At 38.1% G+C, this 26,271-nt stretch overlaps 1 protein-coding gene across 1 annotated transcript in view; it reads left to right on the top strand.

Annotated features, from left to right (window-relative positions):
- The window catches only part of ADAMTSL3 (ADAMTS like 3), a 277,061-nt gene that overhangs the window by 142,326 nt on the left and 108,464 nt on the right, over positions 1–26,271 (top strand). Inside the window, exons 7-9 of the mRNA XM_069465643.1 lie at positions 4,146–4,220; positions 10,536–10,693; positions 25,449–25,560. Of these exons, the coding sequence (XP_069321744.1) occupies positions 4,146–4,220; positions 10,536–10,693; positions 25,449–25,560 (345 nt within the window). The remainder of the gene's footprint in view (positions 1–4,145; positions 4,221–10,535; positions 10,694–25,448; positions 25,561–26,271) is intronic.

Here is a 26,271-nt window from a genome sequence, read left to right as displayed (position 1 = left end):
TTTTCTAACCATCCCCCGTTATGGTTTAACATGTTCCTGTGTCCCCTACGTTTCCCTTAAATAGGTGGTTAGACCTAAAGGCTCGATCATGTTCAGGTTGGTTGCTTGGTTTGGGCAAGAATACTTTAGGGTTGGTGTTATATACTCCTATTATGTCATATTAGAAAGCACATAATAGTATGGTTTTTTCTCTTTTTGTGATGCTATAGCCACTGAAGATCGATGTCTAAATGGTGATATTCTACCAGTCCTTCATTTATGGGCTGAGGGGAAGAGAAACGTTCCCTCATCAACTATTTAGTTCCCCTGAAATACAGTTTATATCAAAAGGCATGATAAATGCGTTATTCTTTTCTTTATTTTTAAATTTACAAAACAATGAGCTGGTCACTAGCATCTTCAAAATGTGACCAGTGATTTTTTTTCAAGTATTATTATATTATAAACTTATGATTTTAAACATATTTCATGTGATTCACTCCACTGCAATTATTATTTTTATTAATGTTCAAATTGATAACATTTCTGCCCATCTGGGATCTCTTCATGTTGACTCTGAGTCCTTTGGCATGACCCAGTTGTCTTTGAGAGCTTTGTTGCTTTTGTTGTGCTATAATGTTCTAGTATCATCTTGTTCATTTTCTGACCCAAACCTGCATTGACCCATTTCTCTAAGAAACCCTGGTTCTTTTTAGTGGGAAATGGTGTTTGGAGACACATTATCAGTGCAAACGATGCTCACTGAAACTGAGTTAGCTAACTTTTTTTTATTTTTAGGAGACAAACTAGGGAATAAATACTAGGGTGTATATTTTATATAATATTTAATATATACGTGTGTGTATGATGTATGTATGCACACACATGTATGTGCAATATTGTATATTAATGTAGTATGTAGTAATATATTAAGTATACTCATAATACATAATACATAATGTATAACATTAGAATATATAAAAGATAATTAAATATATATAATTAAATATTAACTAAAAGTTGGGAAAGCGGTTTGTTTAATGTCAGAATACTTTCTTAACTTTTTTGTATTATAATAACTTTTTTCTTCTTGAATTTTTAAGTAGTCATGTGGTCTATAAATAATGGTATTTTTAATCTTTTCTTTCCAGTATATATTTCTGTAAGTTTTCCACCTACATTAACAAGGATCTCCAGAACAGTGTGGAAAAATAATAGTGATGATAATCCTTTTTTTGTCTTGAGATGGGAATGATTCTGACATTTCACTGTTGAGTCTCCCATGGCTTCTGATACTCTTTGTCAAGTTGAGAATGTTTCCTTCTGTCCCTGGCTTTAATCTTAACACAAACCTTTTTATAGTCATTGGAATGATCATACCATTTACTGTCTTTGGTCTGTTAATATAATCTATTGTGTTAATACATCTTCTAATGTTGGATCAGTCATTCATTTTTATAATATATTCTATTTAGTCAAGTTGTGCGGTCCTTTTGATTAGTATTTTTTATCCATAGTCACAATGCAAATTGGCTCACGTATTTATTTTTGTGCTCTCTGTGTTTTGTTTGGGCATCCGAGTTCTGCCAGCTGTATATCACTAATTGGCAAGCTTCTATTCTTCCTGTTACCTGGAACCTACCTGTTTTCTTAAGGTTCTGTAGAACTCATGCAGCAAAACTTTTCACCCTCGTCCTTTATTTTCTTTTTTCTTTCTTCCTCTTTTTGATAAAAACGTTTTTAGCTTTTAAAAATTTTATTTAAGTAACTCATCAGTACATTTCCATTATAGAAAAGTAAAAAAATATAAATTTATGTTCTCCCACTCACTCCCCAACTCTCACTTCCCTCCCCAGAGGTAAACACCATCAACAGTTTGGTGAAAACCCTTCTATGCATTTAAAGGATTAAAGAATTAAATCCCACTCTCTTATTTACTATAAGCAAATACATAGTACTATGCATTTACACACTGTTTTGTGTGTACAGTTTTGTCTATGCATTTACATACTGTCTAATGCAATACATGTGTATATTGCTATAAATTACATATACATGAGAAAGCAATACTCAAACACATATACTTCTACAATGGAATTACGCCATATGAATTTTTAAAATTGTGGCAAAATATACCTAATATAAAATTTACCATTTTAACCATTTTTAAGTATATAGTTCAGTGGCATTAAGTTTATTCACATTGTTTGTAAAACCATCACCACCATCCACTTCCAGAATGTTTTTCATCTTGTAAAACAGAAACTTTGTACCCACTGAAGAGTAACTCCCTGCCCCCCAGCACCGCCCCACTCTCCCCAGCCCCTGGTAACCACCATTCTGCTTTCTATTTCTATGAACTTGACTATTCTAGCTACCTCATATAAGTCAAATCATATGGTATCTGTCCCTTTATGACTGGCTTATTTCACTTAGCACAATGTCTTCACAGTTCATCCGTGTTGTAGCATGTGTCAGATTTCCTTCCTTTTTAAGGCTGAATAATATTCCACTGTAGGTATGTGCCACATGAAGTCTATTTGTTCATCCGTTGGTAGACACTTGGATTGCTTCTGAAACCTTTTGGCTATTGTGGATAATGCCACTATGATCATGAGTGTACCCATATCTGTTTTTGTCCCTGCTCTTTTGGGTATAAACCCAGAAGTGGAATTGCTGGATTAGATGGTAATTCTATATTTAATATTTTGAGGAAATTCCATATTGTTTTCCATAGTAGTTGTACTATTTTCCATATCCACCAGCAGTTCATAAGAGTTCCAGTTTCTCCACATCCTTGCCAATATTTGTTATTTTTTGTTTTGTTATTTTTTATAATTGCTATCCTAATGGGTGTGAAGTAATATCTCACTGTGGTTTTGACTTGCATTTGCCTAATAGTTAACTATAATAAACATTTTTATATGTTTATTGGCCATTTGTATATCTTCTTTGGAGAAATGTCTATTCAAGTCCTTTGCCAGTTTTTTAAATTGGGTTGTTTGGTGTTTGTTGTTGAGTTATAGAAGTTCTTTATATATTCTAGTGAGTAACCCCTTATCCAATTTGTGATTTGCAAATGTTTTCTCCCATTCCATGGGTTGCCTTTTCACTCTGTTGATAGTGTCCTTTGATATAGAAAAGCTTAATTTTGATGTAGTCCAATTTATCTTTTTATATTCTTTCCTGTGTTTTTGGTGTCATATCCAAAAATCATTGCCCATGTACATTGTTTTTTAACTTGTTTTTTAAAGTCATCAATATATATATTGGCAGTCTTTCCACACCAGGTCATATAGCTTCTTACCATTACTTTTGTCAGTTGCAGAGTATTCCTTAGTATGGATATACTCGTTAATTTAATCTCTCCCATACTGATGGACATTTATGTCGAGTTCATTGTTTCCTTTTACATGTATATATTAAAAACAAACAAAAAATCTGGAAAGGACATTCATCAAAGTGTTAGAAGTGATGTTCTCTTGGCAATAGGACTAGAAATAGTTTCATTTTGTCATTTTGTTTATCTGCATTTTCTGATTTTCAATAGTAAACATGTATTTTTATTTAATAAAAAATTACAAATTACTCAGTAAATATATGGACATCCTATACTCCACCAATTTCACTCTGGAAAGTTTATCAAAAAAATTATCCTCTCTAAGTTAAATAAAAAACAACATCTGCTCCAAGTAATTCATATTGTTGATAATGTTTTGGGATCATTTAGAAACAGACAATGTTCAGATAGGGAATAGTGGGATAAAATTTCATATATGAGCTTAGATTATTATGTGGGCATAAAAATTAGCTCATCGGAATATGTAACAACATGAAAACACATCCATGAGGACCAGGATTTTTACTAGGCAATTATCTAGGCCAGGGGTCACGCAACTTTTCTGTGAAGGGTTAGGTAGTACAGTGTGAATAAATACTTCAGGCTTTGTGAGCTGTATTGATTGTCTCCATTGCTACTAAACTCTGCCTTTGTGAAGCAAAATCGCCCTTACACATAGCTAGTGCTTTCCAGAGATTTCTTGACTGTTAGATGAATGTAGTGAAGGACTCTGCATATGCCCCAGGATTCATTGACTTGCTCATTTTCATGGTTCTTTAGTGCACGAGTTTTGCTGTTAATACATCTGTCTTCTGTTCTTTCCTAGGAGAAGAAAATGTAATTGCTGTTCCTTTGGGAAGTCGAAGTGTGAGAATTACAGTGAAAGGACCTGCCCACCTCTGTAAGTAAAATTTAATCTTAACATTTTTAAACTTCCTGAACGTTTAGTTAGCTAAAAACACCAAACCAAACCACCCAACAAAAAAACCTTTCTCTGAGTTAACAGGTAAGAAGACAAATATCTCAGGGATTTTGCCCATTACTCTGAAACAGTCTATATCACCAGGGAAATTGTCTATACTGTAACCTGAATTTTTCTGTTCTCATGCCCTCGTGGAAAGCATACCTGTTTGGGATTCATCCTCATGGGAGTGGGGAAATGAACTGGAACTGCCAGAGTTTGTCTCCTTCTCTGCCAAGGTCTCCTTGTGGCCACTGGCAGGAGTTTCGTAGTTGTGGTCAACAGAAAATGGTTTGTGCCAGACTGACCCTCAAGCAAGGTCCATTGAATCAAAGCTACATACTTGCCTTTTCTTTTTCCTGGACCATCATCTTAAATTTTTAAATCATAAGAATTTCTCGGGGCCAGAAGCATTTCACATTTTTAGTAGCTTTTAAGTGTGTACGTGTGCATGTGCGTGTACATGTATGTGCATGTGTGTTTGTATATTTTGGATCCAGAACTATTGTTTCAGCCAGAAATATTCTTTGAGAAAAGTTTATAACAAAATGTTTAAACAGAAATGTTTAAGGTCACCATCAGATTAAAATCTTAGGAAAAAAAGAGAATTGCTATACGATAGTACATTATGATCCAAATTAGGGAAGTAAGAGAATATTTTTGTGACAGTGAAAGTACAAAGTTATTCAAAAGCCCCTTTTTACCCTTAACATTATCACATAATTTATGAATAAAAGAGTGACTAATTTTTTTAAAAAATTACTAAAATGTTTACAGCCATATAATGTTCACTTCATTCAAGGCTTTCTTTGCAGTGAAGCATCAAAACATTTTTTAAATTTCTCTTTTAAATGGCTTCAAAGCCCACAGCTCTAGATGAGAACAAATCTTCATCCTTTTGAACACAAACTTGATTTTTGGAAACAGGTAAAGTCATTCAAATCCAGATTTTGTGAATCATGTAAGTAATCACATTGTAAAATATCTTGGATTCAAAAATGTGAAGTATTAAATATTCATAGCAGCGACAAAGTGGAAACAGCTCAAAAGTCCATTCAACTGCTGAATGAATGATAAAATGTGACTTATGTGAAATATTATTTGGCTATGAACAAGGATAAAATACTGATATAGGCTACTACATGGATGATCCTTGAAAACATTATGCTCAGTGAAAGAAGCCACATATTTATTATATGATTCCATTTATAAGAAATGTCTAAAATAGTCAAATTTATAGAGGTTGAAAGTAGATTGATGATTGCCTGGCTAATGAGTATGGGGTTTCTTTGAGGGGGTGACAAAAATGTTAAGCTTATATCGTGGTGATGGCTTCACTATGGATATATACTGAAACATTAAATTATACTATTAAACATTAAATAAACATTTTAAATGAGTGAAGTTTATGGCTTATGAATTATATATCAAAACGATGTTTAGAAAAGCAAAAAATGCAGTGACTGGGCCTGATATTCTCATGATATTAAAGGCAATTCCCCCAAATTCAGCTCCAAAAATAGTTTTTTTAAGTTATAAAAACAGAATAAGTAAACAGTGAACAGAGTAAGTCAAGATGAATACTTTGAGGCAAAAATTCATTTACATGTATATATTTTCTGGCATATTCAACAAAACTACACTCAAGACAGACACTCTTCCAAGAATAGGGCTCAAAATTTTTCCCATTTCTCTAAAAGTGACAGATCTGTTACTTGGAATATTTCCCCTTCTGAACAGTCTCACAGTTGGCACTAAATGTGATTTTAAAAGTTATCCTTCTTTACTGATGAATAGAACTGGCTTCATTTACAAAGGATTTAATTAACATATCTGAATATCTAAATATAGAAGCAGCTTTATTTGCTTAATCTATTTGACTGTTTTCTTAATTTTTATTCGTAAAAGAAGTATTTCTGAAGTGAAGCTCGTTTTGTAGTAATAAATCATTCTTTTAACATGCATATTAGCTATAACCCTCCAGTAATGAGGATCCCTGCAAAAGACATTTTACTGTAACAAAACTTTAGCATCAAATGTGTTTGACTAATAATAAACTTGAGAAGCCAAGATGCCATAAACTGAAAACCTCTATTTCATTTGGAAGAATATTTTTTCTTCTAAGTCCTGTCTGATGACCGTATGCAGAGATGTATATATATATATGAACATGGAAACTGTGCATGATGGCCAATCAAAGGGAATTGATGCTGGATGAAATGAACATATACTATAAAAATACAGCTCTACTGTAGCATAAGTTTGATGTATGGTTAACTACATTCGCTGTGCTAAATGCTTATTGCACGTTTACCTAACAGTGTTTCTGTGGTCTTTAGAATTTAAGGAGGCCTCTTGGCGATGGTCACCATGACCCTGCCTGTTCTGAAAGAGTTGATACTTCTCAATGCAAGCCCTTCAACTAGAAGCGATTAGAAGCATTCATCATCTTCCTAGTCATCATTTCTTTTAAAAATAACTAGTATGGATTAAAATATTTAAAGGCATCATTAGAGACTTGAGTTGGGGATATAAGAAGGTCTTGATTTCTGATTCTATTTTTCACCCTTTTTGAGGATACCTACCACGTCTTCCCCAACACTTCCTCCCCTCCCCTCCCCATTCCCCACTGTCTCCAGCCCATGAAATATTAAGCCTGAAGAAGACAAAGAATGTGGGCAGTGGGCCACAAGGAAGGAGGTTCATACTCTCTTCCCTTAATAGTGGTGTGAGTGTTTATAGTTGTCCTGGGGTCTCCCAAGCACTAACCACTTTGCTGCAGGAACCACAGAGGGGTCCTGAAAGCTCTGAGAACGGAAGGGGCCTTGTGTGCAGCTCTCGCTAGCCATGCATCTCGCATTGTCCCAACATGGGGCTGCAGTAAATGTATGGAGATGGTAGAAATTAATAAAAAGCTAGCAAAGATATCCACAAATCCTCATCTGAATTGCTGATTGAAAAACCACAAAATCCTTTTCTGTCATTTATTTTAAGCAACACAGGTGCTAAGGAGAAGCAATTTTGCCACCAATAAAAATGACAGCTTTTGAGGAACTACACTGGCCTCCACCTCACTGTGGATTCAGCATAGTGGCTTTGCTAATCCCAATTATCAGCATTGTCTGCCTCCGTAAACTCCGCCTTCCTCAAATTGCGTCACCAGGCTTCATTCACCCGCTCTGACGCTGCTTACTCACTAACACAACTGAGGTCAAAGCGCCTGCTCTCTACCTGTCATACTAGATATGCAACCAGTGTTTGTGCTCTACACACTGGAAGCCTGTTGAAATAAACAAAATAAAGATATTTTATAATAAGCATGGAGTTCAGTGGAGAAGAAGAGTGGTTTGGGTAATTTGCATGTACTTGAAAATTGTTTTTGCTACTTGTGTTTTTATATTCTTGTCACTGAAAATCTTAGACACTGTTAGAATAGCAGAATAAACTTTATATGCCTAGGGAATGGACACGTTTGAAGTTCTGACTCGGGGGTATGGGGGGTAGGGGGCGGGGATGGGTGCACACCTACATCATGAGTGCGATGTGTGGTGTCTAGGGAATGGACACGCTTGAAGCTCAGACTCAGGGGGATAGGGGGCATGGGCAATATATATAACCTGAACTTTTGTACCCCCATAATCTGAAATTAAAAAAAAAAAAAGAACCCTTTAGTGGGGTAGATTAATAGGATATCATCATTCCATGAAAATAAAATCCAGCAGAGAATATCTTTCTTCCTATACTGTTAAAAGATTTAAAGTAAACAATTAGGCTGCTCCTTAACTAATAAATGTAAAAAAAAATCAAAAAACCAAAAACAAAACACCAAAACCAAAGTAATAGAAATGCCGGCCTTTGGTTTAGGGGATGTATGTCATAGCAACTGGTCTTCCCTTCCTCCCTGATTGCCTTCCAAGATTTTTACGCCCCCTTCCCCAACTTTGCATCCTGATGAAACTTGGAAAGCTGTGATCCAGAACCTTAGCACAGTGGTAAAGCAATTACCACCCAACACAGCCGGGGAATCCATCGCACACTATGTGGATTTAATCAAGCCTTTTCAGCCTAAGTCTCAGTCTGAGAGCCTGGTGCTTTGCATGCCTTCTGTGAGGATGGATTGTGTCCAACTTCATTTTGTGTTTTGCTGTTCCTCTAATGCTCACTGTTTTTTCTCCTTTACTTTAGAGACCTGATTCATCCAGTGTAGGGCCCACTTACTATCTCCAGTTCCCCATCTCATTTTTACTGACAACTCACTTTATAACACTCAGTTTTATATCTTCATTGGAACTAGGAAATGAATTTAATCTCACACTTTCCAAAAAATCTACTGTGGTCACGGAGATCAGGGCCAAAGTGGTTGGGGTTTTGTGTGCCTGAAAGTAGCCAGCATTATTCTCCAACCACTAATGACTCCTCCAGACCAAGTAGCTCTTGTCCAGCCTTTGAATTTTCCCAGAAAAGTTCCCAGCCTCCCTGTCAGGGATAATCAGGGATGTCTCCTAATGCCTGTTATGCAGTCTGCCCAGGGCGCTTGAATTCCTGCAGCCACTCCAGTGGCAGAGAGAAAATCCAGCAGATGAAAATAACCAAAGCCCGGCAGCATATGGATCGAAGCTCCCTGATGCCAGACCATGTTGTCGCATTTTATCAGCTTTCCATTTTCAAGTTCGAAACTGAACAGAGTCTTGGTTCTGATGTGTCCTTTGTTCAGGATTCTTAATGACTGACACAATACCATTAAATCAAGTGTAGATTTCAGAGTAGAGTTTGACATGAGAGATTGTCCACTCTCACTCCTCATTTCAGAAAGGAGGCAATGAAAACCCAAGACGGAAGTTAGAGAAAGAGCAGGGGCCAGACAAGCAAGTGCTCCAGCACCTACCTGTGTATGTTTATATTGCCTCTCAACCTCAGACCAGGTCTACTAACTATGGTGACACTTACCAAATAAAAGAAAGAAAGGAAAGAGGGAAGAAAGAAAGAAATTTAAATAAGTGGAAATGCTATTTTGTTCAAACTGTGGGCAAACATTTTTTCTGTAGGAGATCTTAAAAGCACTTCTGTTCACATAAAAGCAAATTCGAATGAAGGGGCAGCATGCATTGAGGAGATCTTTGTGGCAATGCAATGGTTCCGTATTTTGGTGGTGGTGGTGTGTGATAAAATGGCGTCAAACTATATGCACACATTGCACCAATGTCAATTTCCTGGTTTTGATATTGTGCTGTAGTTTCGTAAGATGTAACCATTGGGCAAGACTGGATGAAGTCCGAAAAACCAAAATCCCAACTGCTCCAATGAGCATGTCTTTTGAGCATCATATCAACACTGAAAAAGGTTTGGATTTTGGATTTTTGGCTTAGGGATACTCAACCTGTACAAGACTCAGGAAGAGTCACCAGGATCTACATGTTAAAAAGGTAGAGTCTTTAGGGGCACTTGACTTGGTCATAAATATCTCTCAGCACGTTTGAGCAAAGCTGTTTCACACTGAATCCACTTGGCTGGTCCATCCCTGTAACCCATGGGGTCTGGGAGGGAATGGCACTAATCTGCCTGACATAGTTTTTGCTGATACATTTGATGTGATATATATGCTGAAGGAGTTTCATGATTCGTTAGTGGCTGGTTTTTGTTTGTTTTTAATTTCAGATGGTCTTGATTTGAACATGTTACAGTTTGGGAGAAAACAAAATATACTTATGGTTATTTCTTTCTTGTGGTAAATTATATATAAAATCAAATTTGCCATTTTAACAAAAAAAAACTGGATGAAGGTTACACAGGATCTCTCTATATTATTTTTGTAACTTTCTGTGACTGTATAATTATTTCAAAATAAAAAGTTTTATTTAAAAAAAGCAAATTTGAGATTCACTGTGGTTTTGTCTAAATAAAAGACTAAGCTTAAGACTTCTGAATAGGTAGTAAAGGGAGTAAACTTAGCTTTACTTTGAGTATTAGTTACATCGTGAGAAAATATAAAGAAAGGTTTTCCCTTTCACCTTATGGTAGAAATGGCTACAAAATTTGAGTAGACCTGTTTGTGCCTACCACCCCATTAGCTCCTTTTTACGGACAACTAAAAATCTGACATATCTGTTCTACCAAGATGAGTCAGTGTTTGTAAACAGAATGGGTATTTTGATATTGTGTTGTTATCATATGCTGATAACAGACTTAGTAAAATGTCTTTTGAAATAAAATGCCGTTGAGATAGTTTCTTATTTGAATTTTATTTTTTAATTTTAGTTATTGAATCCAAAACTCTTCAAGGAAGCAAAGGGGAGCACAGCTTTAGCAGCCCTGGAGTCTTTGTTGTAGAAAACACAACAGTTGAGTTCCAGAGGGGCTCAGAGAGGCAAACCTTTAAGATTCCAGGACCTCTGATGGCTGATTTCATCTTCAAGGTAGGATGATCCTCTTCAGAAACTGCATGCCTCTGAAGCTCAGAACATGTTGATTTTAAAAACAGTAAGTTTGTTTAGCAGGAGATCATCAACGATTGTCTCTAGATAGCACAGGTATCATTAATGCTTCCATCTTGGCAGTTTTTTCCTAAAAATTACTCATCATTCTCAAGTTTCTGCTCCTAAACTCTGATAGTTAAGAAACATGCTTCACTTTTGTAGAGGAAAGATTGATTTTGTATTTATAATCTCTAGTTACTGTGTTCAGTTTTGTTTTTAAAGAGAGAGTGCCTCACCATGTCACCAAAGTTGGAGTGCAGTGGCTATTCACACACCCAGTGATGTTGTCTTACAGCCTCAAACTCCTGGTGATCCTCCTGACTGAGTGTCCCAAGTAGCTGTATTTAGTTTTAAACTTCTGGATGGAGTTCGGTGAAAATGGCTAGTGGTTAAACCTACCATATCCTAAACCAGAATTGTGCCACTGCATGTCTTCTCCTTGAAAGGGAGGACAGAGAGGAGAGAGGCTCATTCCTCACTCTTCTTTAAGACCATTATCCTTAAGGGATATTTACTTCTACCTTCAGCCCTTAGAATGTGCATCCTTGCGGTGGGCTGGTTCAAGATCAAGGTTTTCTTCCCCAGAGGTTTTATGATGGGCACCTGTCATAAGGTATCCACAGAAGAACTCTTCTTCCCTGGAACCATGAGCCTGTATCTCCTCTCTGGGTGAGCCTGGAGCATCCTGCCTCACTCAGAGGATATGAAATGCAGTGGCCTGTGTATTTCCAAGGTGATACAATTTGAAACTCTTTTGATACATTTGAAAATGCCTAAGAAATGAACAGAAAAAGGTAGCCCAGTGAGTGGTGGTTTTGCCCTACCCCTTTTCAGAAACTCCTTCCAAAATGTAAATAGAAGTCAGAAAATAGCCATAATTGCCAGTGATATCTTCATGTATGGGAGGAAGAAAAACCCTCAATACTTTCAAAGAACTCTCCGTGTCCCACGTATTAATTTGTTGAAGAATGTTTGAGACATCAGTGTCAGCAAGGGAATATGTCGGAGGTAGATGAGAGTTATGAACAGATCCAGGTTCCTGAGATCTCAGTGCAGCCTGCAGTGTGACCAGCCAAATGCAGCGTTTTGTTTTGTTTTTGAAACTTTGGATTTTAAACAGTCAACATTTTAAAATCAAGAGATTTGGACATAAAAATATCAGGGTTTTTTCCTGCTTCTCTTTAAAAATGGGAAAATCTGATGACTGGCTTGTATTTTACCATAGCAATAATTGGCTGCAGCTGGGTAGCAGCTGCTCTCTCTTGGGGACACTCTCTTCCTAGTTTGCCATGGTCCACACCACTCCCTATTGCATCCTTAACATTAAGGCGTATTTGTCAGTTGCCATTCATTCCGCTTCAGGCATTTCAGTCATCTGCCTACCCTCCATAAACATTTAAGCTTGTGACTTCTGTGTCATATCCTTAAAGCGTTGACCCAATATTCTTAGTCACAGTGTGAAAGGTTTTGGGGAAACCTTAATGTCATCTTTCTTTCTATTCTCTCTCTGGTCTGTTGTGGCATAAATTCTGTGCCTGTCTTGCTCTCCTTAAGGCCTTCCCATTTAATTCTCAAGTAGAAAATACACACACAGTCTTTTTTTTCTCTTTTAATTACTACTCAGAGAATCTACATTCTTCTCCAGTCAATTTAGAGGTCTCTGACTGAGTAGGAAGTGTGAGTAGGATGATGGGCAGGGAGAAGTACACACAAAGTCTAGTACTTCAGGATACTGTTTGGTTACAGTTGCAGCATGGCTAGATCTTGAAGATACATTGTTTATTGATACCATGTATAAAAACACACATAACATAAACTATATATTTGTATGAGTATGTATATATATACTGCAGTCCCTAACCCCAAGGCTGGGGACTGTTAGGAACTGGGCTGTGTCACTGCCTGAGCTCCACCTCTCGCCACCCCACCCTGCCACCCCAGTCTGTGGAAAAATTATCTTCCATGAAACTTAGGAACCGAGTCTCACAGCAGGAGGTGAGCAGTGGTGAGCTGTGCACCAGCAAGTGAAGCGTCGTCTGTATTTACAGCCGCATCACCGCCAGAGCTCTGCCGCCCCACCCCTGTCAGTGGAAAAATTGTCTTCTGTGAAATGAGTCCCTGATGCCAAAAACATTGGGGACCACTGCGTGTATACACACACCTACATATGTATATGTTTGTACACGTACTTTTTTTAATATTGGAAAGATACATGAAATCACTGAAAACAACAGTGGTGCTTTTATAAATGTGATATCTAATTCTTAAAATAATTTTTAAAAAGAAGAATGCATTCACATATGACATGCATAATTGAAATTTATTTTACACATTCTTGCCCAAATTATGTATTAACCTCTTAATAGAGTACATTTTAACAGCATTTTTAATGTACACTGTCAGAACCAGTACTCAGGCCTCTATTTTCCTGTCTCTGAGGACCAGCTCTCTCAGACTTGGTAAACAGTCCTGGACTTTGACTTCAACTCCTGGAAAGTTTTGATCTCTCTACACGGAAAAGGTTTGTAAAGTATATATCTTTATCAGAGAAGGTGATGCACACCACCGTCTGACTCGTCTGTAAGTGGAGCCTCATTTCATGCCTACGGCCGTGTTCTTTGGTGAATGCAGTGTGCTTGGTGGGACAGAATTTGGCACAATTGGAGACACTTGTGATGAAGTAAGAATGACTCTGATGTTGTTTTTCCCTGACTTGGGAGTTTGTCCAAATAATGTGTGTTTCTAGGAAATAGCCTTTTCCATTAGTTACTTTTTAAAAAATGTTTCAGTTCCAAACATTGCAGTATCACCCAGCCGGCCTTGTTGCTGAGAAGAGGAGCTCTTTGCTTCCATCTGTCTCTTCCCGACCCATCACACAACTGAGGAATGGCTGTACTTTGAGTGGGAGATTAAAATATGTGCGAGGTCACCGGTGGCAGTCAGCCCTGTGTTCCTGCATTTCCTTCTGTCTCTTTCCACCCTAGTCAACCAGAAGCAGCTGGTCTGAAAAATGGAAGATGTGGCTTCACTCCGAGAGGAAAGACGAGGCAGTATAGACCAGTCAGTTTGGCATAGCCGTGGGCATGCTGAGTTAGGCTGAGGCCTTCATGGAGTAGACTTTATTTCATGGGCTTCTAATAAATGTACTGTTGAAAACTATATTCTTATGTAGAGAGTAAAATATGTAGAGATCAATGAGATATTAGATTGTCTTTAGTTACCTTTGCTCAGATTCTGACACTGAGCAACTCACCATGCCAATAAGAAAAAAATTTCCTTCTTCAACTCTTTTTAAGAAGCTATATTTTCATGGTTGGGACATTCTTGAAAATTGCACATTTCCTTCTTCCCAATGGATTTCTCGCTATGTATTCTTATTTTCTTGAATGACATGATTGTCAAGGATGACTGTTGTCATGGTACTACTGTGCTAGGGGCCTTCTGCATTACGGCCTCTGATGGGTTAGTTTGCTTCATCAGTAGGTGCTTGTTGCCACCAGGTAGCAGTAGTGAGTTTTGACCAAGTACAGTAGTTGATGCTATGTGCTTTGTTGATTAGGTGGAGAGATAGGAGCTATTTGTTCAGTGAGAACTGATTGAACATTTGCATCTGTGAGTAGATGTTTGTGAATATCAATTTTAAGTATATTCCCATGAGAATATCTAATTTAAAAAATGAAATGGCTTTGATAAAAACATCTTTCTACATGATTAATTTTCAGCTACTGCTGTTAGATTTCCCCCTCTTTTAAAACACACATCCATCTTCAGGGGCTGTGGCGGGGAGTTTCTCTTCTTCATGGTCTGAAATCTTCCTTCTTCGGACAGTTGTCTCTTAAGGAATCATTTTTCTTCCATTCATATATTTTGTGTTCTGCAGGAAGTTGTTTTCTGATTGTTTTCCCACTAGTTTTCAGCTATGCAAGCTCTGTCTTCAGTTTCCTCCGGCCTCAGCTCTAGGTATCTTTTATGTTCTCTGCCCACAGAGTCTCTTTTCTTCCTGGGAAGTTGCAACAGCACATCTGACTTATCTGGGAATGTGAGGATTTGAAACTGCCTGTTTTCATTTCTCTCAAAGAACGTGTTACAGCCTTGCAATGTGCTGTAGGTAGTGGCTAAATTTATACATTTACAGGTATTTCAAAACACAGCAAGACAGAGTTTTAGAGTCTGCCTTAGTTTCCTGAGGCTGCTGTAACAGAGTACCATGACTGCAGGCCTAAACAACCAAATTTATTGTCGCTCAGTTCTGGAGGCAAAGGATTGGTTCCTTCTAAGGGCTGGCTACAAGAGAGAATCTGTCTCATGTCTCTCTCCTAAATTCTTTTTTTTCTTTTGGTAGAGATAGGGTCTTGCTATGCTGCCCAGGCTGTTCTCAAACTCCTGGGCTCAAGCAATGCTTCCACCTTGGCATCCCAAACTGCTAGGATTATAGGCGTGAGCCACCACGCCCGCCCAGCATCTCTCTGCTACATTCACATGGCTCAGACATTCTCCCCTCCCCTCTGTGCATGTCTGCCTCTGTGTCCAAATTTCCCCTTTGCATAAGGACACCAGTCATATTGGATTAGAGCCCACCCTAATGACATCATCTTAACTTAATTACATCTGCAAAGACCCTATTTCCAAATAAGATCATATTCTGAGATACTGTGGGCTAGGACTTCTTTTTGGGAGGACACAGTTCAAGCCATAACAATGCCAACAGAAAAGAAAACTTACCTATTTCATCATGCCTCTCAATTAGGGTACCATTTCTCCTCCTAACTATTTGCCCTTAATCCCAAAGGTAGAATATTGTGTATTTTTCTGTAATGTGGTCTGTTGGCGGAAATTTCTTGGTCAAAGCAATTCAAATACTGCTCTAGTAATTATGAGAATTCACAGCTCAGTTATATGTATAAATGTATACATACCATGAATAGTTTTATATTAAAAAAAAATTTGTCCTATACATTTTGGAAACTATTTTGAAGTGGCCAAGCCAGGTAGTTGAATTTGAATCCATTTTCTTACCATTGCTATAAAACTCATTTTCCTAATCAAACAGGGGCCATACACTTTTGTAAATGTTAACATCTATTTCTCTTTTGCCATCCTTTGTATTTGACCATCTTCTTTGTCGGTGAAGCCATCTGCCCTGGAGACTTGACAGCAGTGGTTTTGCAGGTGGGAGATTGGGCTGTTAGCAGAAATGCAAAGAGAAAGCATTAATGTTTGACTTTTGAATATTGAAGTAAGATGATGATTATTATTTAGTTTGGACTTCTATTTTGAAAGTCAGGCTTAGTAGGGAGAGATGAAGATTTTCTGAATTGATTTAGTTCCCGCACCATTTCGAGGGCCAAGCCTAGGGTACTAACCCATAGCATTTCTTCTGTAACGTGGAGAGGATGCCCCTTGCCCGGGAAGGCTGAGCTGTGGGCTCTAGAGTCCTCAGGAGGACAGACACCACGGGGAATGTCTAGCACGGACGTGGAGAGCTGCTCCCTCTGCCTCGAGGGACTGTGGACAAAAGAAGGAAAGAAGGAACAGGATGGAGGGAGCAGGCAGGGAGATGTGTGTCATGATGGCAGTCGCTCCCCAGAGCAAGGAAGGTTTCAAGGAAAGCCCAAAGCAGAAAAGGACCTTTTGTTCCACCTGTCGTTTAGAAATTCAAAAGGAAAATGCCGCATAGAGTGCCCACCTCCATCAACAACCACCTGGGGAAGCCACATCACAATGAAATTGGCATTAGTGTCATGAAATGTTTAGTCACAGACAGAGTCTGAGTTTAACACCCAGAGTCCCCCTCGGCTCCCATGTAGTATGGAAAACTTCTAGAAAATTCCATATACTCTCAGTCGGCAGGGTTGACATGGTGGTGGCAAATGACCCTTTAGCTGAGAGAGACACCATGTGTCCTGCTTTTCTCAGAAAAGGCCCAATTTATGCCTGCTGCCCCGGGTTAATTACTAGCTCCTCCTTTCAGTCTCAAAAGCCTCCTGGCTTGGACAGTACAGCAGGTGGTCTCCCGGGTACAGAGCCCTGGGCCAGGCCGGGGTTGGACAGGAGTCCTGGCCGCACCACAGAGAACGTGCTGCCCACGGGGAGCGTAGAGGGGGATGGTCACCAGAGGAGTCGGCCAGCCCCCACCGGGACAGAACACAGCCCAGTTCACTGGCACTGATTCTCCCTGTGGGAATCCCGCTAACCAGGGGGACAAAGGATACAGCTGTGGGTCCGGGGACCCTCACGCATGGATCCAGGCCCTCCTTCCCTTCCCACCCCTGTGAGATCCTAGGTCGAAGCCACCATGGAGAAGAGAAGTTTGAAGGCGAGGACAGCCGAAAGGTTGGGCACGTCCCACCTGAAACGGAAACGTCTGCAGTGAACTCTTTAAATTATTGAACCAGACAGAGTTTACGGTGTTGAACTCTATTGGAGTTGTTTCCTCACTCCCCTGTTGAGAAGGGGCCCATGAAAAAGATGACAGCAGTTCAAAGGCAATGTAGAAGGTCACCTTCCCTGTTGTGACATCACTACTCAATCTCAAAAAACAAACACAAAGCCTTTGGGAGAAAAACACCCTTACAGATTTAAGTAAATTGACTTTTCTGAAGTTTTTAGTATTGGAGGGAGGGTCTTTCTGTATTTAATTAGTAGTTTTTATTTATTTTAAAGACCCAATCTTGTATCTTCTATTTGCCTATTTTGCTGTCTTTAAAGAATACGTATAATGCCAGTGTCCTTGGAATTAAGGAGCACTTATCCAAATATAAGACCCTTCCTGGGATTAAAACTCTTTTAAAATGCTCAGTAATTCTCAGTGGTAAGATGAGAGACTTTTTCCAAGGAAGAATGATAACACTACATCATATTTTTATTTTTTTTTATTTATTTATTTTTTTTGAGACAGAGTGTCACTTTGTTGCCCGGGCTAGAGTGAGTGCCGTGGCGTCAGCCTAGCTCACAGCAACCTCAGACTCCTGGGCTTAAGCAATCCTACTGCCTCAGCCTCCCGAGTAGCTGGGACTACAGGCATGCGCCACCATGCCCGGCTAATTTTTTCTATATATATTTTAGTTGGCCAGATAATTTCTTTCTATTTTTAGTAGAGACGGGGTCTCGCTCTTGCTCAGGCTGGTCTCGAACTCTTGACCTCGAGCGATCCACCCACCTCGGCCTCCCAGAGTGCTAGGATTACAGGCGTGAGCCACCGCGCCTGGCCTAACACTACATCATATTGTAATGACATTTGAAGATATTTTTACATTAATAAGCCTCTAAATAGCTGCCTTATCTTGTAAAGAGACCATATAAAGTACTATAATTGAATGAGATTTCATCAATACTACAGATTCAAGCTACCAGTAGTTCATAGCTTCAGGAAAATATATGGATTGGTTGATTTTTTTTTCAAAATCATGTTGTTGCAAATAGTATAATTTGTGTAATTTTACCAAAATTTATGATCAAAATGATTAATTAATTTATTTAGAGATAGGGTATTGTTCTATTGCCAAGGTTAGAGTGCAGTGGCATTATCATAGCTCACAGCAACCTCAAACTCCTGGTCTCAAGTGATCTTCCTGCCTCAGCCTCCCGAGTAGCTGGGACTACAGGTGCACGCCACTATCCCGGATAGCTTTTTCTTATTTTTTGTAGAGATGAGATCTTGCTCTATTGCCCAAGATAGTCTCGAACTTCTGGGCTCAAGTGATCCTCCCACCTCAACCTCTCAAAGTGCTAGGATTACAAGCATGAGCCACAGCACCAAGCCCAGAATGATTCTTTTAAATGGAACATGTGTCTACAAAGAAATCCAGATTAATTGGTCATTTCAGTATAGCTGTTTGAAATTCAAAGCAGGTTTTACTAATCATACTTTTTTTTGGCATGAAGTTGATATTTCTGATTTAACAACAACCAATCCATGAAACCATTTTAATTTCTTTAATGAACGACCAGGGTTATCACATGTGCATTTGTGGGCATTTATGTATCAGCTTCATCCAGTACAAAGAAGAATCATCTAATTACGGCAAGCTTTTTTTCATGTATCTCAATTTCATGGTCATACACCACATTGTCTATCATTTTCTCTCCCTGCTATCCCAATATTTTTACTTTGAAATCAGCAGGGCAATTCAGAGGATGTGTGAGAAATCCCAGGAAACTGTAACCTCAGGGAGATTTTTATTACACTGTTTCCCTTGAGATCTAAAATTTAATATTTTCTCTGCCAATTTATAACAACAACAAAGACAAAAACACAAAAACATCAATGTCACATAAAGCTCAGGTCGGGTATTAGAGTCTACTTTTCCTTCAGCCGTTGCCCATGTTCTTCAACTATTTCTGTTTAGATGAGTGAAAAACACCTGTAGACAGGCAAGATCGCTGCAAGTACATTTGTGAAAAGAACAATTATTTGAGACCAATCAGAAGTGGGTGTTCAGATTTCCATTTTCTTTGCCTTTCAGATATCCTTGTTAGGGTTCAGCACCTCTGGTCTGCAGCTGGACAGGTGGGGAAACCCGATTTATTTCTCGGGACTCCTGGGCTGTCCTCTGCTGGTGGACGGTGTTCCTAGAGAGAGGAAGGAAGCAGGTGGTGAGGAACAGATGACTGGAGATGGATGTAGCGGAGTCACATCTGCCTATTCCCTACTTTTCCCTCCTCATATTTTCTCACGAAATGGAGCAAGGTTATCAGTTGAGAGTGACGGTGTGGAAGGAGTTAGAAGTTTGAGGACTGAGAAAGAAGCATGAAATATTTGTCTTAAAAAGTGGAAGAGTCAGTGGACGAGGGGAAAGTATTGTGCTTACTGGCAGCGTTAGGGCCTTTTTGAGGTTGATGAGCATGGATTTAAGTGAGTTGCTGTGCACTTGCCCTGCACTGAGAGTACTAGGCACAGATCCAGGTGTCATATGCAGACAGGACAATGTCCAGAAGTCCAATAGATCTTTTTCTTTCTTGTGAACTTTCTTAGGAAGGAAAACTTTTCTCAGCAGCACCACAGTAGACCTCTAATCCCTGACAAGAATTGGGTCCTGTGCCCACTCTACACCTTCCCTTAGTGTGTTAGTCTGAGTCCTCCAAGAAGCAGATGCCAACACAGGATGAGATATCCAAGAAATTTATTTGGGGAATGCCTGTGAGGAACAAGAATGGGGCTGGAGGCAGGGTGAGGCTGGGAGAGCTGCCAGACTACAATAGAATCTGATTGCGAGTGAAGGAGAGGGGGAACGGAGGAAGAGTGCAGTGGTTCTAAGAGAGTTCAGCAAGGCTGCAGAGGGGGCCCTGAGCCTGAGTCTTCTCTCCCAGGACTCCAGTGTCTCCTGGGAACAGGCCTGACTTAGTACCCTGCTGTGCTCAGTCACTGGCTGGGAGCAACCCATGGAAAGCGTGACCTGGAACTTGGGCTAACTGGCCGAGTACACCCTTTGCGGTGTGTATCTGAGCAGAACAGTCTCATGGTCTTACACCTAGCAAGGCACGTGTGACCACGATGTTCGTTTACAACAACCAGGATTTATCTAAGACACACAAGGGAGGAATGGACACTGGAACACAGCTGGTCTCTGTAGAATGGGAAGGGGAAGTGGATGTTGGTAGACAAAGAAATGTGTCTGTTACAATAAGGATTATCTCTTTCTGAAAAACACCTGGGTTTCATGTCCTTTCTTTCTCTTCTCTTCTTTTTCTTTTTGTTAGTAATGGAGAGTACTTAGAAGCAATTTCAGTTTCTCTTAGGCTTATTTTTTGAGCCAATTTTGCAGTTCTCGTTTTTCTAGAGAGTGTCTAATTCATCTACTTTTTCAAACTTAACTTTTCAAATGTAACCATAGTATTCCCTTATCATTAAAAAAAAAAACTCCTCTTCACCTATAACTATGTCTCTTTCATTACTAAACTTGCCTATTGGTTCCTTGTCTAATTTTTATTTTGTTCAAACCATCCAAATATTGTCTCTGAAACACCTAAGGACTAGATTTTAAGTTTGGTGATTAACTGAAAGGTTTTTTCTTTAAAAAAAAATTTCTATTTACAGAAATTTTTATTTTTATTTCTTTACCTTTACATGGGTTTATTTTGGCGTTGTATTTTTAGCTTCTAGAGCTGAATTCTTTATTCATTCTATTTTCATATTTTTCTCCATTAAATGTATTTAGGGCTCTCAGTTTCCCTGTATAAAAGTTCTTAACTTTATCATAGTGTAGTGTATCAGTCTTTAACTCTATGCTTAATGCTATTTGTATCCTGATTAAGAAATCTGTGCCTCTGTAGTGAGTCCTCCCTCTCATTCTTGACATTGGTTGTCTGTGCCTCCTTTCTTTTTCCTTGGTGAATCAGGTTGGAGGGTTATCAATTCTATTAGACTTTTCACAAAAACAACTTTTGGCTTTATAGCTCTTTTTAAATGTAGTTTCCTTTCCTTATCATTAATGTATCCTCCTATTTTTATTATAATATGTTCATCTTTCTACTTTCTCTGGATTCAGTGTGCTGTTCTTTTTCTAACTTCTTGAAATGGATGTTTATATCATTGATTTTTATTCTTTCTTATAACTTATTAATTCAAGTCTATAAATATCTCTCAAACAATGCCTTATATTTAATTTCACAAATTTTGATATGAAATGTTTTCCTTCATCACTCAGTTACATTATCGTATAATTTTCATAGTTATGCATTCTTTGACTTATTATTTAGAAGTGTAAAATCAAAGCATGTGGAAATACTTTAGTAATTTTTTATGATTTAGCTTTAAAGCTTAATTCTACTGTGGTCGAAGAACATACTCCATATAATTTCAATCTTTTGGAATTTCTAAAACTTGGTTTGTAGCTCAGAATATAACAAATTTTGGAAGAAGATGATATACAGTCGTCATTGTTGGATACAATGTTCTACATATGTCAAATAGGTCATGTTTATTATTTCGTGTCATTCAAAATTATAACCTTCCTGACTTTTGTCTGCTTATTCTACTTTACCAGGAGATAGGTGCTAAAACTACCACCGTGACTGTGCATTTTGCATTATACATTTTGAGGCAAAGTTTTTAGGTACATTCACATTTAGAATCATGACATCTTCCTAGTGAATTGACCCTTTTATCATTGTGAAACTATTTTCTTTCAGCACTTTGGGGATATTTCTCCATTGTCTTCTGGCTTCCATTTATTCTCTTGAGAAGTCAGCTGTCAGACTTATTTTTGTTCCTTAGAAGGTAATGTGTCCTTTTTTCTTTGTCTACTTTTAAGTGTTTTCTCTTTGTATTTAGTTTTCGTCAGTTTGGCTATGATGTAATTAATGGCTTTCTTCAGCTTGAGGTTCATGATGCCCCATGAATCTGTGGCTTGATATCCACCATCAGTTTTGGGCAGATTCTCATTTATCACCTCTTCAGATTAGCTTCTGTCCCAAGATTTTTGTTTCTAATTCTGGGACTACATTTATATCTTCACCTTTATCTGATATGTCTAGTTTCCACTTTCTTCTCATCTGTCATGTTACTGATTGTCTACTCAGGTATGTCTAATCCGAGGTCAGCAGATTATGGCCAACAAGCCATCCATCTGTTGTTGTAAATAAAGTTATATTAGAACACAGCCTCCCCCATTTGTTTACTGATTGTTGATGTCTACTTTTACACTACATCAGCAGAGTGGACTAGTTGCAACAGAGACCACGTAGCCTGAAAACCTAAAATGTTTGCTATCTGGCTCTATAAGATAATACTTGCCAAACTCTAGTCTAATCTACTGTTGAATTAATCTATTGAGATATTTATTTGAATTATTGCACTTTTTATTTCTGGAATTTTCATTTTATTTTTATTATAGCTTCTTCATTTCCAGTGAAATTCCCCGTCATTTAATTTCTTGAACATTTTAATCATAGTATCTTAGTCCAGGTTCTCTAAAAAACAGAGCCCAAGGCAAAAGCTCTATGCCAACACTGATGTTTTATGACCGTGGAAACAGCTTAAGTTGTTGCTGGGCTCCTCCATCAGGGGAATAAGACATGAAGCCAAGGCTGGGGTTGCAGGGAGTAGTAGTGATATACTTAAGTTTTTAAGTTTTTATCAGTTAACACCAATACCTGGATATAAATATTATGTTTATAATATCTATTTTTTCCACTTTTTTAGTTGTTGTTAAATGTTATTTTTTGTATGTCTAGTTATTTTTAAACTTTGTGCTGTGTATTCTAGAGGTAAGGTTGTAGATATAATTTGAGACAAGATTATTTTTTGCTTCTAGATCTTCAGTCTAATTCTCTCCTAACTGGGCTATTTTGGCTGCACTATTTTTGCTTCTAGAAGACAGCTAGGTTAGGAACCAATCACCTTCATCCAACAAGAAATTGAAATAATTTGAACTTGGCCTTTATTCCCTTTGAAGGCTGGTTTATTTCCAGTTCACTTTTATACATAAGATAGAGCCTTCTGGGGTCCCACTTACGAGCCTGGGATTTCTACCAACACCCCCACCTTGGCAGGCCTTGAGCTCCGGTGTTTGCTCTCTCTGTTCCGTGAGTCTGATGACAGATCTGCCCAGCTTCTCAGCCGCTCAGTCACCACTTGCAAACTGGAAAATGCCTTGGGCGGAAAGGTGATGCCAAGTGTGGTGCCAAATGTTGTGCTCACACTTCTGGGCTTCCTCAGTGTCTGGGATCTTGGCCCTGCAAATCTTCACTAGTGTGATAGTTCTCCGATGCTTTAAAATACATTAAAAAATATTTTATGAAGCATTTTTACTTATTCTCACTGGGAGGAGTCATCAGAAGCAAGCAGTTTTGCCATAGCCAGAGGCAGAGCTTCTCAGCAATGTATTCTGCCTGGGTAACCCTGGTGCTGGCCCCACCCTGTCACCATAGCCTGCCCCTCCCTCCCTCTCCCCACATCTTGTGTCTGGAATTTTTATACCATTTTGTAATCAAATACATCAAACTATTTTTTTAATTAACGCTTGTTTAGATTTACTCATAAGCTTTACTGATTTATTTCATCATTATTGCTTCTTATATAGCGTTACTTCTTCTGTATGTATATTAGTTCTTGTTCAGTACATTCTTTAATAGTTTTTTCTTATTTGTTCCAATGAGTGACTTTGAGAGGTGACGTTTCAGAGTCATTTATTTTGTGTTTGAAAATATTTTTATTTTACTGATTGATAATTTGATTATAGATTCATAATTGATTATTGATTGCTGATTAATACTTTGGTTATAGAATTCTAGAGCCAAAATTCTTTTCTCTCATCACTTTGAAAATATGATTTTGTTTTCTTGCATCCAGCATTGTTTATGAGAAATCTGATGCCAATCTGATTTTCACTCTTTTATTTTTTCTGATAACTTTTAGTATTTTTCTTTATCCTTGTTGTTGTATTTGTAAAAATGTCTCCTTAGAACGCAATGAGCATTTTTAACTGAAATTCCTGTCTTTCTTATGATCTAGGAAATTCTCAGCAATTATATAATCAAATAGTTGCTCTTTGTTATTCTGTCTCTTGTCTCCACCATTTTTTTAGAAATATTATAGCCAATTTATTGATAGTCTTTTTTAAAATTTCCTTTAAAAAATTAAGCTATATTATTTTGTAAACTGGCTTCTTCCACTAAAAATAGCATGCATATTTTCTCATGTATGGAATATTCTTTTTATATCATATTTATTTTTACTGTTATAATTTTTATAATAATCTTATTTCTTAGTTTTTCTTCCCAATTACATTTTCCAGAGATTTTTACCACACATTAATCTTGTCAAATTATTTTCCTTGACAAAACTTGTATATATTTATGGTGTATAGCATGATGTTTTAACATATGTCTATATTGTAGAATGGCTAAATAGAGCTAGTTAAACATGTATATTACCTCACATACTTTTTTTTGTAGCGAGAACACTTAAAATCTACTCTCTTGGCAATTTCCAAGTATATAATCTTAAACTCCATATTAGCATGCTGGATCTATCCTCCATGAGCTTAGCTTTTGTTTTCTCTCTTTTTCTTTTTGTGCTGCATTCTGGGAATTTTCCTCAGTTCATACAGTTGTTCAATCACTAGGGAGGAAAAGAAGAAAGTAGGGGGAGGATTTGCTGCCTGAGTAAAATCACCTGAAAGTAAACTTGTGTCTGCAGTTGCTTACTCACTCTCAGGAGTGTGCCCTTCCCTTTTACCTAGATACTATAATGCTGATAAGCAAACACCATGTGCTTGCATACACTGGAGCTGAGTTTCTGCAGTTGTGCTTTCAAAAGGATTTTTCAGAAAATCTGCTTAAAGATATTAAAAATGGAAGAATCCCAAATATGTGCTATGTTTTTAAGCAAACCCAGATTAAGTCGCAATCTCTGTTGTCATGAAAATTAAAATCAAATGTTTCAGGAAGAAAAAATGTTAAATAAACAAACAAACAGATCCACCTACATTTTTGTAAACCCATTTACAGTCATGGAATGATCTAGAAAAATGACCCCAGGGAGATTTGCTGAGGACATATGAGCCCCCATTTATGACCAATCTAAATGAAATGCTATCACATCTTAAAATTCTTGGAATATTTGTGTACCATGGTTTGTTGGGGTAGACGTGTGGTTGTTTCCGTAGGTGAAGAATATCCATCTCATTTTGGAAGGTGTGGAAAGCACCAGCTCATTGTATGCAAATGTGTTATCACAGTTCTCTCTGTCCAGACCAGGTACACTGTGGCCAAAGACAGTGTGGTTCAGTTCTTCTTTTACCAGCCCATCAGTCATCAGTGGAGACAAACCGACTTCTTTCCCTGCACTGTGACGTGTGGAGGAGGTGAGGCACAGACTTGGTTCATGAATATTTAGAGCTCAGCGTTAGAAGTTACACATCTGTGTTTTTGAAGCCGATTTTAAAATTGACGTGGTTATTAGGGATGTCTAATCACACAGCACCTGACTCAGCAGCCTGGAATGCAGTGGCGTTAATGAATGTGATCATTTGCATTTATTCTTGAAGACAGGTGAAAAACTAGATTTGGAAAACACCTTTTACTTTTAGCAAAAAACTGGAAACAAGCAAGTTTCCATGTGTCATTGCATTTCTCTCTTGATTGTCCTTAAAGCATGTATTATTTTTAGTTTTCTATGGAAGACTGAGAAGTAGAGAGATGGAGCGACTTGGCCAGCCTGATCAAGTAATGGGGGTATTGGTTCTAACATTAGATTTCTACCTTATCTCTGCGCCAGTGTGAGAGTATCAACTCACCAAAACAAGAAAGGGTCTCTACCAAGTGGTAAGGGGAAAGTCCTGCTTATAGTCTGCTTAGTTCAAAGTTTTCGTAGATAGTTGGGGGAGGTTTTGAGACAGGTGTAATCTGGGGCTCCACGCATGTGCTGCGAAAGAAACATCTTTCAGGCTCAGGTGGAAGGGAATGGTCTATTTGATACGGAGAAGCAGTGACTCCTGGTGCAAATGAGGAGGGGGCCAAAGCCACTGTCAAAATGAGTCTCTTCTTTTGAACTGATCTGTTAAATCAAAGATAGT

This window comes from Eulemur rufifrons, chromosome 3 (genome assembly GCF_041146395.1).
Source record: "Eulemur rufifrons isolate Redbay chromosome 3, OSU_ERuf_1, whole genome shotgun sequence".
NCBI classification, from domain to species: Eukaryota; Metazoa; Chordata; class Mammalia; order Primates; family Lemuridae; genus Eulemur; species Eulemur rufifrons.
This window is presented reverse-complemented; position numbering and strand designations above follow the sequence as displayed.